This window comes from Arachis hypogaea, chromosome 13, assembly GCF_003086295.3.
Source record: "Arachis hypogaea cultivar Tifrunner chromosome 13, arahy.Tifrunner.gnm2.J5K5, whole genome shotgun sequence".
Classification (NCBI taxonomy): domain Eukaryota; kingdom Viridiplantae; phylum Streptophyta; class Magnoliopsida; order Fabales; family Fabaceae; genus Arachis; species Arachis hypogaea.
Window position 1 is genome coordinate 51937426 of NC_092048.1, and position 19882 is coordinate 51957307.

The window sequence follows — 19882 nt, forward strand, 5'->3', positions numbered from 1 at the left end:
ACCAATAATCCGGTGATCCAGTTATATAACCGGGTTGATTACCGGTTCGGTTCTGATAACTATAATTTTGAGTGACTAATTTTAATATATAAATAATATTTTTAATAAATTAAAAAATATCTTGTACAAATTAGGGGTGTCAAAAATCCCCAGGAGGCGGGGATCCCCGCGGAGACCGCCCCGAATGGGGCTCCGTTGGTGGGGAATTTTTCCCGTGGGGATGGGGATGGGGAGCAAAATTCCCCCGAGACAGGCGCGAGGACCCGAGCGGCGATCCTCGCCCCATCCCCGATAATTCCCCGAATGTTTGAAATTTCTTAAATAACCTTACTTTATTTCTAACATAGGTGGGATTTTTAGTAATTTTACCAATTAAAAAAAATCCTAACCCTATTATTCAGTCTTCCCTACTCAATGTGTTGTATAATTTTGATTTTCTCTCCTTTTATGTATCTAAAGCAATTAGACATATATGGTTTATAATTTTGAAATAATTAGGGTTTGATTTTGAAATAGTTGCTTGATTTTCTCTCCTTCTATGTATCTAAAGCAATTATGATTTCTCTTGCTGAGTATGCTGACCATCAAAGAATACTTGATGTTAAGACTATATCTTATTACTTTTTTTTAGAATGGAAGTTGTATTTTAAGATTTTATTTTATGGATTATAATTTGCTATGTTGTATTTCTAGACTTATAATATTGGATAAGATATGTTTGTGTGTTTGTAATAGTATTTTGTAGTTTGTTTTTTATTTTTTTAATATTTTTTACTATAATTTTCATATGAATGTTAAATATAAGGGGATGGGGAATGGGGCCCGCGAGAAATATGGGAAACGCAAAGAATAGGGATGAGGACAATTATCCCCCCATGGCGGGGATCGGGGCGGGAATGGAGATTAATTCTGGGGGCGGGGACGGGGAGCAGGGAGTCATCCCCCACCCCGCCCCATTGACATCCCTAGTACAAATAGAATCATCCAATGTATGTAATAAAAAAATTTAAAAAATCAATTCATGAAATCACACCGTGTGATTTGACTTCTCGTGAATTAAAAATAAATATTTCAAACCAGTCCCTCCAATTTGACAATTTGCAAAACGGTCCCATCTTTGGAAAAATTCCAAAAAAAAACCCCAATTTTTTAGGGACTTTATCCATTTCAGCCCCATAAGTAAAAAAGTTTAGCCAAAGATGTACGTGTAAATATGGATTCTGCATCAGCTTATTTGTGCAATACTAAAGTTACCGAGCGAAACTTGCAATTTTGAGATTCTCATTTGTGAAGTATCAAATATCTTCGGAAGTGTTACGGAACGAAAGGCATCTCCGACCAAACAGAAGGTTCCGAGGGTCAAACACAGAGAGTGAGAGTCGAAGCTTTGTTTTCAATCTTTTCATACCCTTTCTCTTTCTCTTACCCTCACTCTCACTCTCATACATCTCAGAGGGGAAACAGAGAAAGAACATCGAAGAAGCAAATCTTTCTTCAGACGAAAGTTGCGGATCCATAAAGGTCCAACCTAACCCTTAAAAATGCTAAATGTTCTTGAATTATTAAAGAGGGTTTCTTTTTTCTAGTCTTGTTTGGTTAATTTGTATGATTTTAAAGAAGGGAAGCTGAAAATGCATGTAATGGGCACCAATTTGCAATTCTTTATTTTTAATTGTATTTGAGATTTTGAAGTAGGTTTTGGATCATACTTGGTTGGTGTTTTCAGGTGCCAAAACCGAATTGGTTCAATGTCTTGGCCTGCTCCAGATGACGTCTTGCTCTCTACCTCCCTTGCCACATACCTTGACAGTATGAATCTCTATCTTTCGCTTTGGGTTGTTAAATTCTTTGCTTATTTTGAACTTATGCGATTGGTGTTTAAATTCATGTCTGAATCTTGTCTGATAATAGTAACTTGCTCCCAATTTTGGGTTCTTCATTTTATTTTAATTATTTTTGGGTTAACTCATGGATTGCTGTTTCATTCCGGATTTGTACATCACCTGGGGATTTCAGTAGTGATATATTTTTTTAATTTTTATCTGTGCTGAAAAAGTTGTGGTGTCCGATTTCTGGTACTTATTTTGTGAGTGTAAGATATTCACTTGTAGTGCTTCGATATGAATCCATAGAATGCTGGACGAAAAGATGTATTTTAATAAAGGAAGCTTTTTGTGGAATGGGGATATATTAATACGTATGATATATGATTCCTAATGCAATGAGAATTGAAAGTTGAGAACTAGTTGGCACGCTGAGGGTTAGCGGCTTAGCGCAGGTTGTTCAAGTGGGCATTTGGGTCAAAGGGATAGGTTTAGGTCATGGTAGTGGCTACATTATGTACCCCAAGTAGAGAGGATAGGTCTCCTGCATGGCTGCATCTACGTCTTGACACTTATTAAATTCTTCTCTAATATCAGTGAACATCTAATAAATATCCGAGTAAGAGATGACATAAAGGAACCTACTTTTAGAGCTCCCAGCCAGTTGTTTTAGTGGGTGATTTTCTGTGAGTATTTCTGTGTTTTCATCTTTTGGGAGGTTACTATCAATTACCAGTTTAATGTATGGCAACCAGTCATGGAAGTTCTGAACTCTAAAAAATGCTATAGATTGTTGCATTTCAGGGTATAAATAACACTCTGGTTCTATCACTCGAAAATGTTCGAAATCAATCTCTGTTTCTGACTTTCTGTTCTACAGTTTGCATTCTTTATCTGGAAACTTGGTTGTCTGGTGACATTATTTTATTATATGTATTTAGATTTGCATCTTCGGTTAAAGTGCACTGAATGGTGTGATATGGCAACTCATGACAAAAAATTTCTTACCAATTTATGTTATTTTTCACAGAAAAACTTCTTGTTCTCTTGAGAGATGGTCGAAAACTTTTGGGGTTATTGCGCTCTTTTGATCAATTTGGTAACGTATCTGTCCTATCTGCATCGTACATGTATCAATTCTGTTATTATTATTAGGTTAAATTAAGTTTTTGGTCTCTACACTACATTGATTTTTAAATTGATTTGTTCTATTTTTCTTTTGGATTGAGTCCTTGTATTTGTAAATGGTTCTAAATAATTATCTCCCCTTTTCGCTCTGCTGTGCCACTGTTAGCATTGAATTGAGCTAACATTTGTGGCTGAGAACATGAAAGTAGGGAGAAAGAAGTAAAGTGCTGCGATGGGTGGATGAAAGTGAAATAATGAACAATGCAATCTTAGGCTTTTATTGGCTGTAAATACTTTTGTTGTTATGTGTTAAGGGCAGATCTAGAAGATGAAGATAACATAGATTAGTATTCCGTATAGAGAATTCATTTGTATTTGTCATGAAATGAAGTGGGATACTGTTTTCCATGTCAAACTTCAATGAAGGGTCATACCTGAAGGTAATAGCAAGGGATCTATTTAGAATTGTTTATATCAAGATAACATTTAGAGAGAAAAAACTTAATTTAACCTTATTATTATTTCTAATATTGACTGACATTGTGATGATGGCCATGTACAGCTAATGTTGTTCTTGAAGGTGCATGTGAGCGATTGATTGTTGGTGATCTTTATTGTGATGTCCCTTTAGGCTTATATGTGATTCGTGGAGAAAATGTTGTCTTAATTGGAGAGCTGGTGTGTTTTTGCTCATTTTATGTTTTTTGACTACTATCAGTTACTTCACAAAAGAGTCTAAATAATGTTCTATCTTTTTATCAATGGATAGGATTTGGGTAAGGAGGAGCTTCCACAACATATGACTTGTGTGTCAGAGGCTGAAATACGAAAGGTAAATCCATCAATTAGTTAATAATCAGATAATTGGACATTTATTTCTCAATCATTAGTAGAAAAATTATAATTATGAAGGGCCATGGACAAATTAATTCTTGTATGCAAATGCTGCTTGGGTTGTTTTTTATGCATCCTCTTGTATCGCTTACTGATGACTTGTGGCTAACTTTTTCCGAATTTCTGGGCTGTGGTGAGGGTTCTATGGTTAATCGAACCAGATAAAGCATAGCTGGAATTTTAGAATGTCTGGGAACTACTGGTTACTCTGGAATTTTCTTTTCTTTCTTTTTATGGACTATCAAGTGGGAATTTGTAAAGTCAACCAGTGCTTTTCACATGCAAGTTGCTGGTAGCAAATGACAGTAAATTTCCCTTCTAATTTTTTATTGTTTTTCTTATCTTAGGTTAATTGTAAACCAAAATATTTGAAATCTGCCAGCTGCACTCTGCAGATTCCTCATTTGTCAAAGGAGGTTTACTAACTTGATTACATAAGACCACCACATTTTACTTATTCAAATTGAAGTCTGTTTCCTCTGCCCCCAATTCTCAGTAGGAAAAGAAGTTTCTAATAAATCAAATTTCAAAATGTGGGCTTACACTTCAACCCTTGAGAGAAATTTTGCTTCCCTTCCATAATATTTTTACTCTACTAGAATTATAGATAGCTGGACCTCCCTTTCCCACTGAAACAGACATTTTATGCAAACTATTTACACAACCTTTTGCTTCTGTGGATTTACAAAGTCTTTCAGAGGATGGAATTTCCGCTAAAGTTCTTTTAGGTCTCCCCTACCTCTTGATGTGATCATTCCCAATGCTATATAGTCTAGTTTTACCACTCATATATTTAAGCAACCTCATTTCTACACCATTAAGCTTATGTGGACGTTGACTTTTACTGTTAAGATTCTGACTCAATCCAATAACCATGACTTTATTGGAATTTTTTCATCTCAGATAATGCATGAAGCACTCTTCCATTTAGCCATCTGTTTTGTCTATTTATCATTTTGGATAATGAACCAAGATACTTAGCTCTAGTGGGATGATGTTGCCTTCAATTCTATTCTAAGTTTGAGTCTATATGTCTGTTATTGGACTTACATTTTATATATTCTCTCTTACTTCAACCGTCCGTCAGCGCCTCAGCAGGGTGGGGGCATGTGGCCAAGGGGGCCGGCGGCTGTCCGGGAGGTGGGGGTGGGCGGGTGGCCATCCGTCTGGGGAGTGGGGGCACGCGGCGCAGGCAGCCGAGGTGGCCGTCGGTCCGTAGGAAAGTGGGTGGGTGGGCGGGCGGCTGAGGGGGACGGTCCGTCCGAGGGGGGTGGGGACTGGCAGCCAAGCGGGGCTGTCTGTCCCAGGGGTGGGGGTGGGGTCGGGCGAACGAGGGGGCTGTTTGTCCGGGCTCTCCAACTCCTCTTCCTCCCTTGTCTCCTTTCTCTGTCATTCTCTTTACTGTTGACGGCGCCATCTGTTGCTTGAGGAAGAACAGAAGAAGCCGTTGCAGTATCTCCGCTGCAACATCGCCATTGCCTTCGGATGGCCCTCCTCTCCAGGTGGTTTCCTTTTTGATTTCTTCCTTCCCTCACTTTTTGGGACTCTTCTGTTACAGAACATTAGTCTTTTCTTTTCTTTTTTCTGGTTCATTCCTCTCTTTCATTCCCTCTCTTAACTCTGAAGTTCTGAACCTCTCATCTATCATTTATTTCATTCCTTTATTTCAATTTAGGTTATTAATGGCAACAATTTCCCTGTCATCCTCCTCTTTTAACCCCCCCCCCCCCCCCCCCTCTTCCTTTATCCTTTCTTCCCATTGCATTTACTCATCCCAGAGTACATTATCTCTTTGGAGGTCCATAAGGTCCATAAATTATTAGTATTATCTTGAGGTACCAGCCTTGCAACCCTATCACAAACCCAGTCCCTCTTCTTGGCACTTTTAGTGTAAAGAAGGTTTTGGTGCAGTATTGAAACCCTGGCAAAGGACCATAGAATTTTCTACAGAAAACTAGATTTATGCAAATAGCCGTCCATTTTCCATATGGTTTCAGCAACATGCATAATCTCTTAGAATGTAAGGTGTAATGTTATCCAAAAGTCAAAGTAAGTGTCACATTTTATAATCTATAAAGGTCTTAGGTTTTGATGTTCCCCAAACTTTAGAGATATTAGTGTCACATTTGAGAAATTAAGGGAAGATGTGTGCCATACCTCATAACCTAAGTCTTCAGGGGGAGGTTAGTATAATTTTTTTATAATTTATTAGAATTTTTGGATCCTCATTGAGAGAATGATGTCATTGGAAAGCTTCTTGTTTATTTTATGCCAGATTATTTGAAAATAACTAGCATTATAACTTTGATATGCTAAAGTGTAACATTCTTTGTGCCTCCAATTAGTATCTTAAGCTTTTAATCTTTGATGGACCAATTTGATTGAAAAAATCTTTCAGGGACAAATTTGAAGAATACTTTATCTTTCAGGGACTAATTTGATTATTAACCCCAATTATTACATTGAAGGAAAGGTTTGTGTAGTGCCTATTATGAAAAATGTGGTAGAATATCATTTTAGGTGGTTTGGTAATGTGATAAAGGCCCATAAAGGCTTTGGTAAAGAGAGTAGATCAATTCAAGGGTAATTGGCAATGACTATAAGTATTGAGACTTCAAAAAAATCATGTGTGAATTAGGAGATTTAAATTTTAATGGTTTAGAAGGGGGAAGCCTTGGAGCAACGGTTGAATTGTCTTCGTGTGACTTCAAGGTCACAGGTTCAAGCTGTGGAAATAGCCACTAATGTAATTATCAGGTTGTACATTCAAGCACGCCCTTTAAATTTTAATGGTTTGATTGTAAACCTAATATATGATTTGGCACTTAAATCGTCTGATGCATATAAGTCCTAGTTGTTGTTGACATTCACATTGTCTGGTGTTTGCTCCAATTCCTCCGGGGAAATGAAATTTCAGCACGATCTCCAACTGAAAGCTAAAAGGACTATGTAGCCATTGCAAAATTGTATGCTGGCAAATTTGTTCATTATTTTTTTTAACATGAATTAGCTTAATTTCATTTGGTTTACACTTTCAGGCTCAAAAGGCAGAAAGGGATGCTACCGATCTAAAGGGCACCATGAGGAAAAGGATGGAGTTCCTTGATTTTGATTAAACTATCCTGTCATCTTAACAGTCAAGCTGGTCCATCTGCAAATTTTAATGCAGCTGTGGCTCGTTTTCGATCGTGGGGATGGAAGAATAATTTACGATAGGATGCGCCATTTGTCGTCGTGGAAACTGGCACGATAGAGAATTAGATTTCTTGGCAGCTAGATCTTTTTTGTAGCAGAGGCCATGAAAGTAAATTGTGACTTTCTGGCTTCTCTAAAGAGAAGCTGACAATTATCATGCCCCTTTCTGCATGTAGTTTTCATGCTAATGCATGAGGGGGGTATGTGTTATTATTGTGCACTTAAAATTTTAGTTTGGTTTTAGAAAATGATTTATAGTGAAGATGTTATTAATCAGTGTTTATGATCATCATCATTTACAATGCTCTTTTCAGAATGACTAATGTCGATTGTTTTTGGTATGTTCTCGGTAGGTGAGAATAACACTATTATCTTTTGTTGTATGTATGACAATATCAAAGTAACTATTAGACGTCGCATCTTCTATTAGTATCACAAAATTGGGCATGGAGTTAATATAAACGTTAAAATGAATATTGAAAAAAAATCCATGGATTTAGTATAAACAACAAAGTCTGTTCGACTAAGTGAGGTGAGGTATATGAATCAAATGACATCACTGAATTTTATTATAAATTATATATGTTTAATTGTTTATAATGAGATTGTTTATACATAGATAATTTTTTATAATCTCATGTAGGGGTGCTCATAGGTCGGGTGAAATCGGGTTTGATGTGACCCATACTCGACCCGAAATATATACCGGGTCTATTTGTTAGATCTGAATCCGGCCTTAGATCCGATGAAATTTATACACTTTCGAGCCATGATTATACCGGGTGAAAATCGGGTCGTTAACATTACCTTCTTATAAACTAGCAATCTAGCATGTGAAAATATCCAAATTTTCAAGACTCCAACCATTATTTGACATGGTATAATTCACTTAGAAAAATATAACAAGAATCAACCATTTTCTAAAATTAAAGCATAACCACAATTAATACTAATATTGTCTAATAACACCAAATATTTTAATCAATACAAATAACACAATATTATGTATTAGTCTAAAGTCTTATGCATTTTAAACATAAAACATTAACTTATAGTCTTATAATGACTAATAACACAAAATATTAAAATTTACAATACTTAAATTTCACATAAGAATAGCCATCATCAATTACTAATCACACAAAATATTAATTATGTATGATGACCCGACCATCGGACCGAGTTCGGGTGACCCGAGCTATGACCTAGACCCGACTCGAAATAATGACCGAATCTATTTTTGAGACCCTTATCCAGCCCTATACCTAGTGAAATCACACCAAATTAGCCCCTAAAAGGTTTGGGGTCAGGTCGGGCCATGAACACCCTAATCTCATGTATGTTTTTTTTTTTTTATTTTTCGCTTATCTTTCATCTCATTTACCATTTTAATCGGATGTTTTTTCAATCTTTTTTCCTAAACCACTTAATGATGTTCAATAAAAGGCACTACTACTATTGGAAATGCAAAAGTTGTTTGGATAATAAGAGTATTTACATTAAAAAATAAAATTGAACTCATGTTTAGTGGAGACATTAACACCTATATTTAGAAAAGAGAGAGAATGTAAAGAGAAAAATGAACGAGAAAAAATGCACTAAATCATGTTGTTTCATAAAATTTTAAAGCCTGAGATCCTGTGATCATTAAAACAACACAACACACTTGTAATTGTAAACTAGGCTTACAAAAGTGAGACACTAATATGGGTGAAAAAATTATCATTTGAATTTCACCTTGTTACACAAAATGACAAAACCACCTCTTAGTACAAAGGCATGTAATAATTCCCTTACCTACAAAAGGCAACTTGAGCTAAAAGCTAAGCTTTATGGACATAACAAGAAGAAGCTTGTTTTTAATAATTTTTTATTATTTACACTTGAACCTCCTCTATCCTTCTAATGGCTTCCTTCATGGCAAGTCTTTTGTCAGGATTGCTCTCGGTGCAATCAGCACCAATGTGGATAAGCTGCAACATCTGAGTTTGCGATCCCATGTTCCCTTGCAACTCTGGATCGATGAGTTCTGCTTCCCTGGACTCGGAAATCGCCGTGAATACCCGTTGAACAACATCGGTGCCACCCTTTCCATTGCTATGATACTGGGAAGGGAACTTGCCGGTAATGATCTCGAGGATGAGGACTCCGAGGCAGAAGACGTCGGTCTTCTGGGAGACCTTTTGGTACTGGATATAGTCAGGGGATTTGTAGGCGAACATGGCTTGAACGGCGGCCGTGGGGTTGATGAGTGGGTGGAATCCGAAGTCACCTAAGAGAGGCTCATAGTCATCACTGAGGAGGACATTGCTGGACTTGAGGTTTCCATGGGGAAGGTCATAGGTGGAAAATTGAGTGTAGAGGTATGACAACCCTCTTGCTATTCCCTTCACAATCTTTAACCTGGTCGGCCAGTTCAACTCTGCATGGGCTGTTCCTCTGTCACCTGAAATAAAAATAATCAAAATAGTTTCTACATTCCTTTAAATGTTAATAAAGAGATGCATAGCATACCATGCAAGACATAAAGCAAGCTGCCTTTGGGCATATACTCAGTAACGAAGAGCTTCTCCTCCCGACGGTAATGGTAAGCCAAAGGCCCCAATATATTCTTATGCCTCATCCTCCCAAACTGCCTCATCTCAGCGTCAAACACATCCCTTCCCATTTTGTTCATATCCCTCATCCTCTTCACCACCACCGACAGCCCGTTCGTCATCGCCTCCTTGTACGCCGATCCCAGCCCCCCGTTCCCAAGCACCTCCGCCGACGCCTTCATCAAATCCTGCAGCCCAAACACCCCTCTCTCGTCGTTCACCATTACAAGGTCCCCCATTCCCCCTCCCTTCCCCCGCGCCCCTCCTTTGTTCGAATCCCCTCTCTTCGCCATCCCCACCGACCCCTCTCCCTCCGGCGCCCTGTAGCCGTTCGTACTCGCCACGTGAATGTCCACCATCGAATCCACACTGTTTATTCTCCCCATCAACCCGAACTCATCGTTCCTCCGCCGCGCCTTTACGAACACGAACACAAGCGCTGCCACTGCAGCCAAGAACAGAAACAGGATAATCTTCATGCCCCACCCTGACCCTGACCCTGACCCTTGATTCTTATCAAGCGGTGGTAACGTGTACGAAGACGAGGAAGGCAAGCCACTACTATCGCAGCTTCTCCTCAACGGCTTCCCGCAAAGCTTCTCGTTCCCGCTACCAGCAAACGCATTCTCACCGAACCTAGCCAGCGCTTCCGGTATAGGACCTTCGAGGTTGTTGTAGGACGCGTTGAACGAGGTCAAATCTTCCTTCACAGCGGGTATCCTTCCGGTGAAGTGGTTGTTCTCGATGTGAAGCTCTTTGAGAAGCGCTAGCTCCATCAAAGATTCGGGTATCTGGCCGGAGAAGCTATTCGAGTCGATCCAAACTTTCTTTAGGGAAGTCAATTTGGAGAAGAAATCGGAAGGGATGGGCCCGGAGAATTGGTTGTAGGAGAGCAAGAGGACTTTGATGGCGCCGAGCCTGCTGAAGTCAGGGATTGGGCCCGTGAAGCTGTTGTTGGTGAAGCTTAGGGTCCTGAGCCCGGGGATCTCGGCAAGAGCGTCTATGTTGATGGTACCAGACAAGCCCATGTCGGAGAGGCGAATGCCCATTACCATGCCGTCGGCGCACACCAGGCCCATCCAGTTTTCGCAAGGTGACGTGTTGGGTTCCCACGTGTACAGCAAGCGATCGCCGTTGGTGAAGGATTGTTTCAGCTTTTGAAGGGACTCCGCGTCGCCTGAGAGAGACAGTGGGAGGCTGTAGAGAGAGACAGCAATGAACAAGAACACGCAGAAAACGTGACTGCGGCGGTTGTGGTTGTTAGAGCGAACAGCGGCCATTATTTTTTCTTATTAATTTAATTTATTGGTAATGCCGAGAGCCTTTGAGGGAATGTGTGTGTGTTGGTTAGACGTTAGAGGCTCTTGGGTTTGAGAATGGACCGCTGCTCGGAGAGGTTGAGGTTAAAGTATTTGGTTTCTTCCTGTTGTCTATGAAGATGAAGATTTTTTGGGGGTCTAATTTGTTGCCCCTTTGTTTTGTTGTTTTGTGTGTGCGCGCCATGTTGGGGGGAAGGGTGGGGTTTGGAGGGAGGGGGAGAGAGAGTGTGTGTGGGGTGGAATTGGTGATGATGGTGTTGTTGCCAGAATTACCATGTAATGTGCTAAAAATAGATGGTCAGAGGAATAATATTCGGAGATGATATAGATAGACCGGGATTGGAGGGAGTGTGCGTGCAATTTTTTGTTTGTTTTGCGTAGACCGGTCACATAATGCATTGCAGGATATATTTCTCTTTGGAAATTAGGGGAAAATTTGAGTTTTTTTAGGTAGATAATAATTTTTAAATAATATAAATAATGAGTTTTAAAATTAATTTAATAAAGTAAAAAAATATCATTTGCATACTAAGTGAATTTGAGCATCTAATTATGGTTAATTATGCACGAGTAAATCGAATAAAAAAGAATAACTATCCAATTAAAAATAATTATCATAATTATTTGCATATATATTAAATTGAACATCTGATATATTCATTGTTCACATTGTTTAATATTTTCATTGTATACTTATATTTTTCTAAAAAAATTTTCAGTTTTAAAATGAAGCAATGGCATTCCAAGTTGCTACGTAGTTGTTAGATTATCTAAGTTTTTTTTTGACAATTAAATTTAATTAAATTGATTCAAAACACAACAAAAATCAATTTTATTAATAAGAGTATGAATATACACTTCAACTTCAAGTCATTTCATATCTTTTTTTTTTGTGTTCTTCCTCCTTATTTTTTGTGTTTTTTTTCATGTTTCTTCTTTTTCGCGAGTTTTCAATTCATCGACATTCTTTTATTGTTGCGTTTTTTTTACTCTTTTTTTATCTGATAGTTGATTTTTTTTTTTAGTTTTATTTCTCTTAAAAGAGTGAAACAAGAAGAATTATGAGAAAACGAAATAAAAAGAAGATGAAGAAAAAAAAGATGTAAAAGAAGAAGTAGCAGATGATGAGGAGGAAGAAGAGGAAGAGTTTTGAATTATGTAGAATTCATCAGAACAAATAACACCAAAATTTCACAATAATATATAAATTTCTTAATTTTTACTCCAAAATTTTGTTACAAAAGCATAAAAATATCTTTTTTAATGTTGTATTTTTTTTCTTTTTATTTTTCTTTATTTATTTTTTTTTGTTACTTTTATTTCTTCTTTTTAGAAGCATTGCTTCTCATATTAAATTTGAATGAACATGTTTGTAATGTATTACAATCTTATTTAGTTGAATGAATGTAGGGGTCTTCATCATCCAAGTGACTTTGTAATATTATGTATTTTTTCTTCTTCTTCGTTTGATTTTTTCTTGTTTTTATTCTTGTTAAAAGAGTAAAACAAGAAGAATCATGAGAAGGTAAAACAAGAAGGAAAAGATAAACAAAAAATGAAGAAGGAGAAGGAGGAGTTTTGAGTTATCATTAAGTAATTTTAGTGCATTCTGAATTTAAATAAGGTGTACTTTTGATCTGTGCTTATTTTGGATTGAGTTCGTTTGTGTGACATCATCATTAAGTAATTTTGGTGCATTTTAGATTTAAATAAAGTGCACTTGATCTACGCTTATTTTGAACCGAGTTTGTTCGTGTATCGTTAGTAATTTCGGTGCATTTTGGATTTAAGTAAGGTGCACTTTTAGTCTAATCTTATTTTGAACTGAGTTTGTTTGTGTGTCGTCATCATTAAGAAATTGCGGTGCATTCTGAATTTGAACTGTTATACATATAAGAAGAAGACGACGATGATGATAATAATGATGATGGAGTAGGAGGTGGAAAAAGAAAAGGAAGTAGGAGATTAAAAAAATTCAAATGAAAAAAGAAGGAGGATGAAGAGGAGATGGAGGTAGTGACATGGTGGTGGTGACAACAACAATAATAAAAGAGAAAGATAAAGAAAAATAAGGAAAAGAAGAAAATGACGATGATGACAATAATGATAACGATGATAATAATAACGTTGATGATAAAAATGGAGGAAAAAGAAAAGCAAAAAGAAAGAGAAAAAATTTAAATGGAGAAGAATGAAGAGGAAGTGGAGGAGAAAAAGGAAGTGACAGTAGTGATAGTGATCGCAATGATAATAATAAAAGAAGAAGAAAAAGATGCAATAATGATATAGGAGAAAAAAAAAAATGATGCAACAACAAAAAGATGCAATAATGACATAGGAGAAAAAGAAAAAAAAAATGATGCAACAACAACACGTAAATAAAAACGAGGCGTGTGTGAATTTAAAATCCTTGATAATACTTTAGTTATGGTTAGGTATTTTATTTGATGGTTAAACTTTTCTCTTTTTAAGATATATTTATTAGCCAATACTATTGGTGTTATGTGGCTTGGGTATATAGATAAAGAATGTTTTTCTTTACTTTTTTTTTATCAGTCAGAAACAACACATAAATTTACATATTTTAGTCTTTTTCAATAATTTGCAATTTATTAGTGATATGAATTAAAATTAAATTATTTTACTTTTTTTTACTATGGACCAACTACCTTAAATAAAAAAATAGTATCCACCCAAATTATGGATCAACTACACTTTCATTTCACATTAAAGTGAAGCATAATTATTAATTAGAGATAATTCTAATATTTTTAGTTTAAATAAATAAATATATTATCCAATTCAATATATTGATCTATTTTTTTAAACTCAATTAATGTGCTTCTACTTCTGCCACACTATCGATGAGATTGAAGTTGAGAAAGGAGCTTAGGTAATGAATAAAAAAGTAAAGAAGTTTTTTTGGCTTTTACATGACAGCATTGCCCTTATTTATTTTGGGTTAGGTTGTGTTACACTAGCAAGGAATGGGATGGTACCTATAAATTTAGAACTTTCAAACTTTTTTTTGAAATTAAAAAATAAACTTGTTATATATATTTATTTTAGAGTAATTATTCAAATTAATTTCTGAAATTTTTTAAGTTGGATACTTTAATCTCTTAGATTTTAAAATACACAAAACAATTCTTAAGAACATTCACCAAATAGTTCATTGAAATTAAACACATAATTAAACAAAAAATAAAAGATATAAACTAAGTAAGGTTTGAATATGTAGAGTTTTTATCGCTCACTTCTAAAATCATCGTTCTCTAGTCTCAGCAGGAATAATTCTGTAGCTCAGCCACGGGTGGTTATATATCATCTTGATGATATTAGTACACTTTTGTATACATGCATTATTATTTGGTGCAAACTTATTGTTGAGAATAAAGAATATGACCACAATCCAATCAATCATGTGTCAAATAATTTGTTATTATTATTATATTAAAATATTAATATAATAAGATTCTTGATTAAATTTAGAGATTTATCATTGTGATAGTGATCATAATATTGAGAGATAAATCTTTTATAATTTAATCTAAATTGTTCTTGGTCATAGGATTATTAAAAAGGACATTAATAATCCGAAGAGATCAATATATATATATATATATAATGGTCTTTATTGGATGAAGATTAATAGATCTCATTTATTAAATTATATATATAAATGGTGCATATAGAGATATGACCATTGAACTGACTCACTCTAAGAATTCCTAATGGTTATAATTACCTCATATTTGTCAATAGGATATTCTCAAGATGAATATAGTAATAGAGTTTTCTTTGACCTGCGACTATCATAATAATTAACAATGTATTTATTATACTTTGATTCCGGACACCTAATACCCTAGGGTGCTAGTTGAATGAATATTGGGTATGATTTAAATACTTGTAAAATTAATAATTAGTCAATAAGGAATCCGTCAACTCTCGGTAAAGAGTTTGAGCTCTATGATTATAATGACTGAGACGAATAAAACATTGGCCAAGGGGATTGAATGAATGAAGAAATGAGTTTCTTAGGTCATTTACAATTCATTATAATAATGGTAACAAGTTAGAGTTTGACGATTAAACCATATTCTAAGGGTTAACCAAGAGCTGAAAAGATGGAAGGAATTATACTTTATTCTTCTAAGGTTCTTAGTAAAAATATATTACTTCATACTATCGGGTTGTTGAGGAGTGTTGCTAGACACCAACCTTGATTAGTAAATTTAGTATGACTAATTTACTACGCGCTTAGTATTGAACATATGGGGTCACACACTAACGAGTGTTCTAATTTTTGCTGTAGAATTATTTATTTATTATTTTGATTTGATCAAATAAATAATTATATTGATTCAAATGGAATATTATTATATTCTTTGCTAGCACCAAGAATATAATAATAGTATGATAATTGAGAATATAAAATGAGATTTAAGAATAATTAGTTATTCTATTTGTAAACTTGAATTATAAATTTGGATGAGATCCTAACTGATTCTGTTTCAAATTGAGTTATGATATGATTCATAAATTTGAAGGATTCAAATTTAGAATTTTAAGATATGATTTAAATTTGAATTGAGATTCAAATTTAAAATCAGTAACAAATCTCATACTATATATATGTATGCCAAGAGTAGAGGAATGGGACAGAGATGAGAATAAAACACAAGAGTTTTATTCCTTTACCTCTACGCACATAAATGTATTTGAGCCTAATTCTTGGAGAAGAATTTTATAGTATGCAAAGAGTTGCAAGAGGTTCCTCAATTTAGATCAGATGTCCATTGGTCAAGGAGTTGACAGCAAAGGTTAGTCTAGGTGTGGATACGCATAGAGTCTTCGTACAATCGAAGAATAAAGTTTTTACTAAAGCGTCTAAAGGTATTTAGATCTGATCTATATATTATTGGAATAAAGTTTAAGCACAAAATAGATCTTTAAGGATTACTTTCTTTTCTTCCGCTGCATGTTATGAACACATGGTAATCCTTCAGTGGTATCAGAGCTTTGGCTTTTTATGTTTAAATTTTATTCCTATTTTTTTTTAATTTGTGAATTAATAGGATTAATTCAAAAAATTTTTAAACATGCGATGCAGTTATTTCCATTGAGATAGTTTTCTAATAAATTAATAGTTAATTTATTTCAATATTAATTATTTAATTGTGATTAAATTATCATTCTTTTAATATAAAAGTTATATTTATAATCAAATATTTTGTTTGATTTTATTTATATATTAAATTTTATTATGATTTTGATCACAATAAAAGGAATAAGATGCAAAATATCTTTTGTTTGTTTTTTATATATATATATAAGTGTATATATAAAGGTCAAATTTGATTTGATAATTTTTTAAGGCTTAATGTTAGTACATGAAAAATCAAATTCTAATTTGATTGATGTGTTTTGAACACTGTAATTTTAGAAATTAGTTTTTCTAACGTTCTTGATTATAAAGAGCGGCCTGACAACCAGGAGTTTTATTTCAAGATAATAATCAGTGTATATATTTGATGTATTAAGGATTAAATTTTATATTTTTTCCTAGACAACCCGAGAGTATAAAAATTTAATCCAAGAATACTGGTAGAAATTCTCTAACAATAGAGATAAGTCCTAAAAGTTAGGATATTGTCAAAAATAAATTTATCTCTTGTTTACAAGGAACGACCTGACAACCAGGAAACTTGTAATCACGGATAGAATTTATTGATGTATATGATGATGCATAAGGAGAATTAATTTTATACTTGAACCTAGACAATCTAGGGATATAAAATATAATTCAGTTAAATAATTGTCTAACAACCAGATAATTATTTGAGATTATAATTGTATGGGATGCAATTTAATCATGTTTATTTGGAATAGGTATGAGTAACAACTTGACAACCAAGGTACTCATTCATGATTCTAAATAATTTTAACAGAAATATAGATTTCTTAATTTACTTTCATATTTTAAATTTTTAAATATGTCCACCTTTTGTGTGGCATACTTGAAAGTAATATATTGGCTACAATTTAGAATTATTTTTCCAAAGGGTACAGTTATTATTGAGATGATAATCCTATTCAAATGATATCCTACAATAAGATTGATGACGGAATAGTTAGTACTTGTGAAGTATTTGGATTATTGTTTTATTGCAATATAGGTTGTTTTGACAACCATGAGTTCTAATTTCAGAGACATCTACCCACTATTTATTACTAAACATCTTAAGAAGACGTTGGTGTCCAAAACAAGATAGTACAACTATCAAAAAATTTTATTTAAACTAGTGGGAGTATTGGACAATATATTTTGAATTAAACAACTTTAGAAGTTGGAATGCCATTAATCAAATGGCTTTAGCGAGAATTGTTCTTGTAAGTATTTTTAGAGATTTATTTTGTTACAAACAATTTATAATTGGCCCTAATATGATTAAGGTTTGTGTTTTTTTTTTTGAAAAAACTCAATATGAGTATTGAGGATGAGAATCAAAATTATTCTCAAGGGTTGGTTTGACCAATAATAAAGATATTGAATATTTTTATTATAAGAGCTTAAAGTAAAATCTCTAACATCTAATTGATATTCTATTGAATAGAGAATGAGATTCTCTCAACGCACAAATACTAGTACTCTATGTACTCCATCATGTTTAAAGAAACATGGAATTTGATTTAGCTGAGAATTACTGTTTGTTAAATATTTGGACTACGTTTTAGAAATATTACTAAAATAACAAATTTCTCATTAAATCAATTTTTTTATCCATATGAGATATGAAAAAGGCATAAGCTGAAACTCAATAACATTAGAGTTTGGAGATGTCTTATATGTGTTAAGAGATTGCACAACAATAGAATTGATATTAGATCTGATAAATAAAATTTAGTGGTTACCCTAAAGAAATAATGAGTATTATTTCTATCACCTTTCTTAAGACAAAGTGTTTGTGATAAGATGTTGAACTCTTTTTAGAAAAAGGATTCCATCTTAAAGAAAGAGTAGGAGTACAATTACTTTTATTAGAATTATATACCACTCAATAGAGGATATACTTTCTCTTAAAAGTATAAAAGGTTTGATCGTCAAACTAATTTTTCGAAAAAGTAGCCTATTTGTATAATGATACAATTCTATAAAGATAGATCTAATGGTTACTTAGATTTTTTATAATCATGTTCAATAAGGATTGTTCTTAAAATAAAATTATGCACTATTGTAGTGGGAGATTTCATGTTTTGAGAAAACGTGATATTTATTATGCACTATGTGCATTTTATAAAAGGTCAAGCAAACATGCTCAAGAGCAAAGGTGTTTAAGGTCAAAAGAGTTTTGATAAACACAAATGTGCATTGAAAAATTACACACATGATTGATTGGCTCTAGTGCAAGTGGGAGATTATTGAGATAATAGTATGCCCAAGATCCAATCTATCATGATTGGCTCTCGTGCAAGTAGGAGATTGTTGGGAATAAGGAATATGACCACAATCCAATCAATCATGTGTCAAATAATTTGTTATTATTATTATATTAAAATATTAATATAATAAGGTCCTTGATTAAATTTAGAGATTTATCATTGTCATAGTGATCATAATATTGAGAGATAAATTTTTTATAATTTAATCTAAATTGTTCTTGGTCATAGGATTATTAAAAAGGACATTAATAATCCGGAAAGATCAATATATATATAATGGTCTTTATTGGATGGAGATTAATAGATCTCATTTATTAAATTATATATATAAATGGTGCATATAAAGATATGACCATCGAACTGACTCACTCTGAGAATTTCTAATGGTTATAATTACCGCATATTTGTCAATAGAATATTCTCAAGATGAATATAGTAATAGAGTTTCCTTTGACCTGCGACTATCATAATAATTAACAATGTATTTATTATACTTTGATTCCGGACACCTAATACCCTAGGGTGCTAGTTGAATGGATATTGGGTATGATTTAAATACTTGTAGAATTAATAATTAGTCAATAAGAAATCCGTCAACTCTCGGTAAAGATTTTGAGCTCTATGATTATAATGACTGAGATGAATAAAACCTTGGCCAAAGGGATTGAATGAATGAAGAAATGAGTTTCTTAGGTCATTCACAATTCATTATAATAATGGTAACAAGTTAGAGTTTGATGATTAAACCATACTGTAAGGGTTAACCAAGAGCTGAAAAGATGGAAGGAATTATACTTTATTCTTCTAAGGTTCTTAGTAAAAATATATTACTTCATACTATCAGGTTATTGAGGAGTGTTGCTAGACGCCAACCTTGATTAGTAAATTTAGTATGACTAATTTACTACTCGCTTAGTATTGAACCTATGGGGTCACACACTAACGAGTGTTCTAATCTTTGCTATAGAATTATTTAATTATTATTTTGATTTGATCAAATAAATAATTATATTGATTCAAATGGAATATTATTATATTCTTTGCTAGCACCAAGAATATAATAATAGTATGATAATTGAGAATATTAAATGAGATTTGAGAATAATTAGTTATTCTATTTGTAAACTTGAATTCTAAATTTGGATGAGATCCTAACTGATTCTGTTTCAAATTGAGTTATGATATGATTCATAAATTTGAAGGATTCAGATTTAGAATTTTAAGATATGATTTAAATTTGAATTGAGATTCAAATTTAAAATCAGTAACAAATCTCATACTATATATATGTATGCCAAGAGTAGAGGAATGGGACAGAGATGAGAATAAAACACAAGAGTTTTATTCCTTTACCTCTACGCACATAAATGTATGTGAGCCTAATTCTTGGAGAAGAATTTTATAGTATGTAAAGAGTTGCAAGAGGTTCCTCAATTTAGATCAGATGTCCATTGGTCAAGGAGTTGACAGCAAAGGTTAG

The 19882-nt window shown here is 33.8% G+C and overlaps 2 protein-coding genes across 3 annotated transcripts; one reads left to right on the top strand and one right to left on the bottom strand.

Annotated features, from left to right (window-relative positions):
* Positions 1-1092: 1092 nt before the first annotated feature.
* On the top strand, positions 1093-7381 carry LOC112738358 (sm-like protein LSM1B). 2 transcript variants are annotated; one of them, XM_025788782.3, is made up of 7 exons: positions 1208-1372; positions 1454-1521; positions 1727-1809; positions 2854-2922; positions 3514-3629; positions 3721-3783; positions 6884-7381. In XM_025788782.3, exons 3-7 carry the CDS (start codon positions 1749-1751, stop codon positions 6959-6961), a joined length of 387 nt encoding a protein of 128 aa, XP_025644567.1. In that variant the 5' UTR covers positions 1208-1372; positions 1454-1521; positions 1727-1748; the 3' UTR covers positions 6962-7381. The 2 variants fall into 2 exon arrangements, with proteins under 2 accessions (XP_072068066.1, XP_025644567.1); XM_072211965.1 differs by having other exon boundaries at positions 1093-1521.
* A 1253-nt stretch (positions 7382-8634) lies between these two features.
* LOC112738359 (pollen receptor-like kinase 3) lies at positions 8635-11256 on the bottom strand. Its single transcript, XM_025788783.3, has 2 exons — positions 9555-11256; positions 8635-9486 (listed from the first exon to the last, which is right to left on the bottom strand). The coding sequence occupies exons 1-2, from the start codon at positions 10915-10917 to the stop codon at positions 8918-8920; spliced, it is 1932 nt and encodes a 643-aa protein (XP_025644568.1). The 5' UTR covers positions 10918-11256; the 3' UTR covers positions 8635-8917.
* Positions 11257-19882: the final 8626 nt, after the last annotated feature.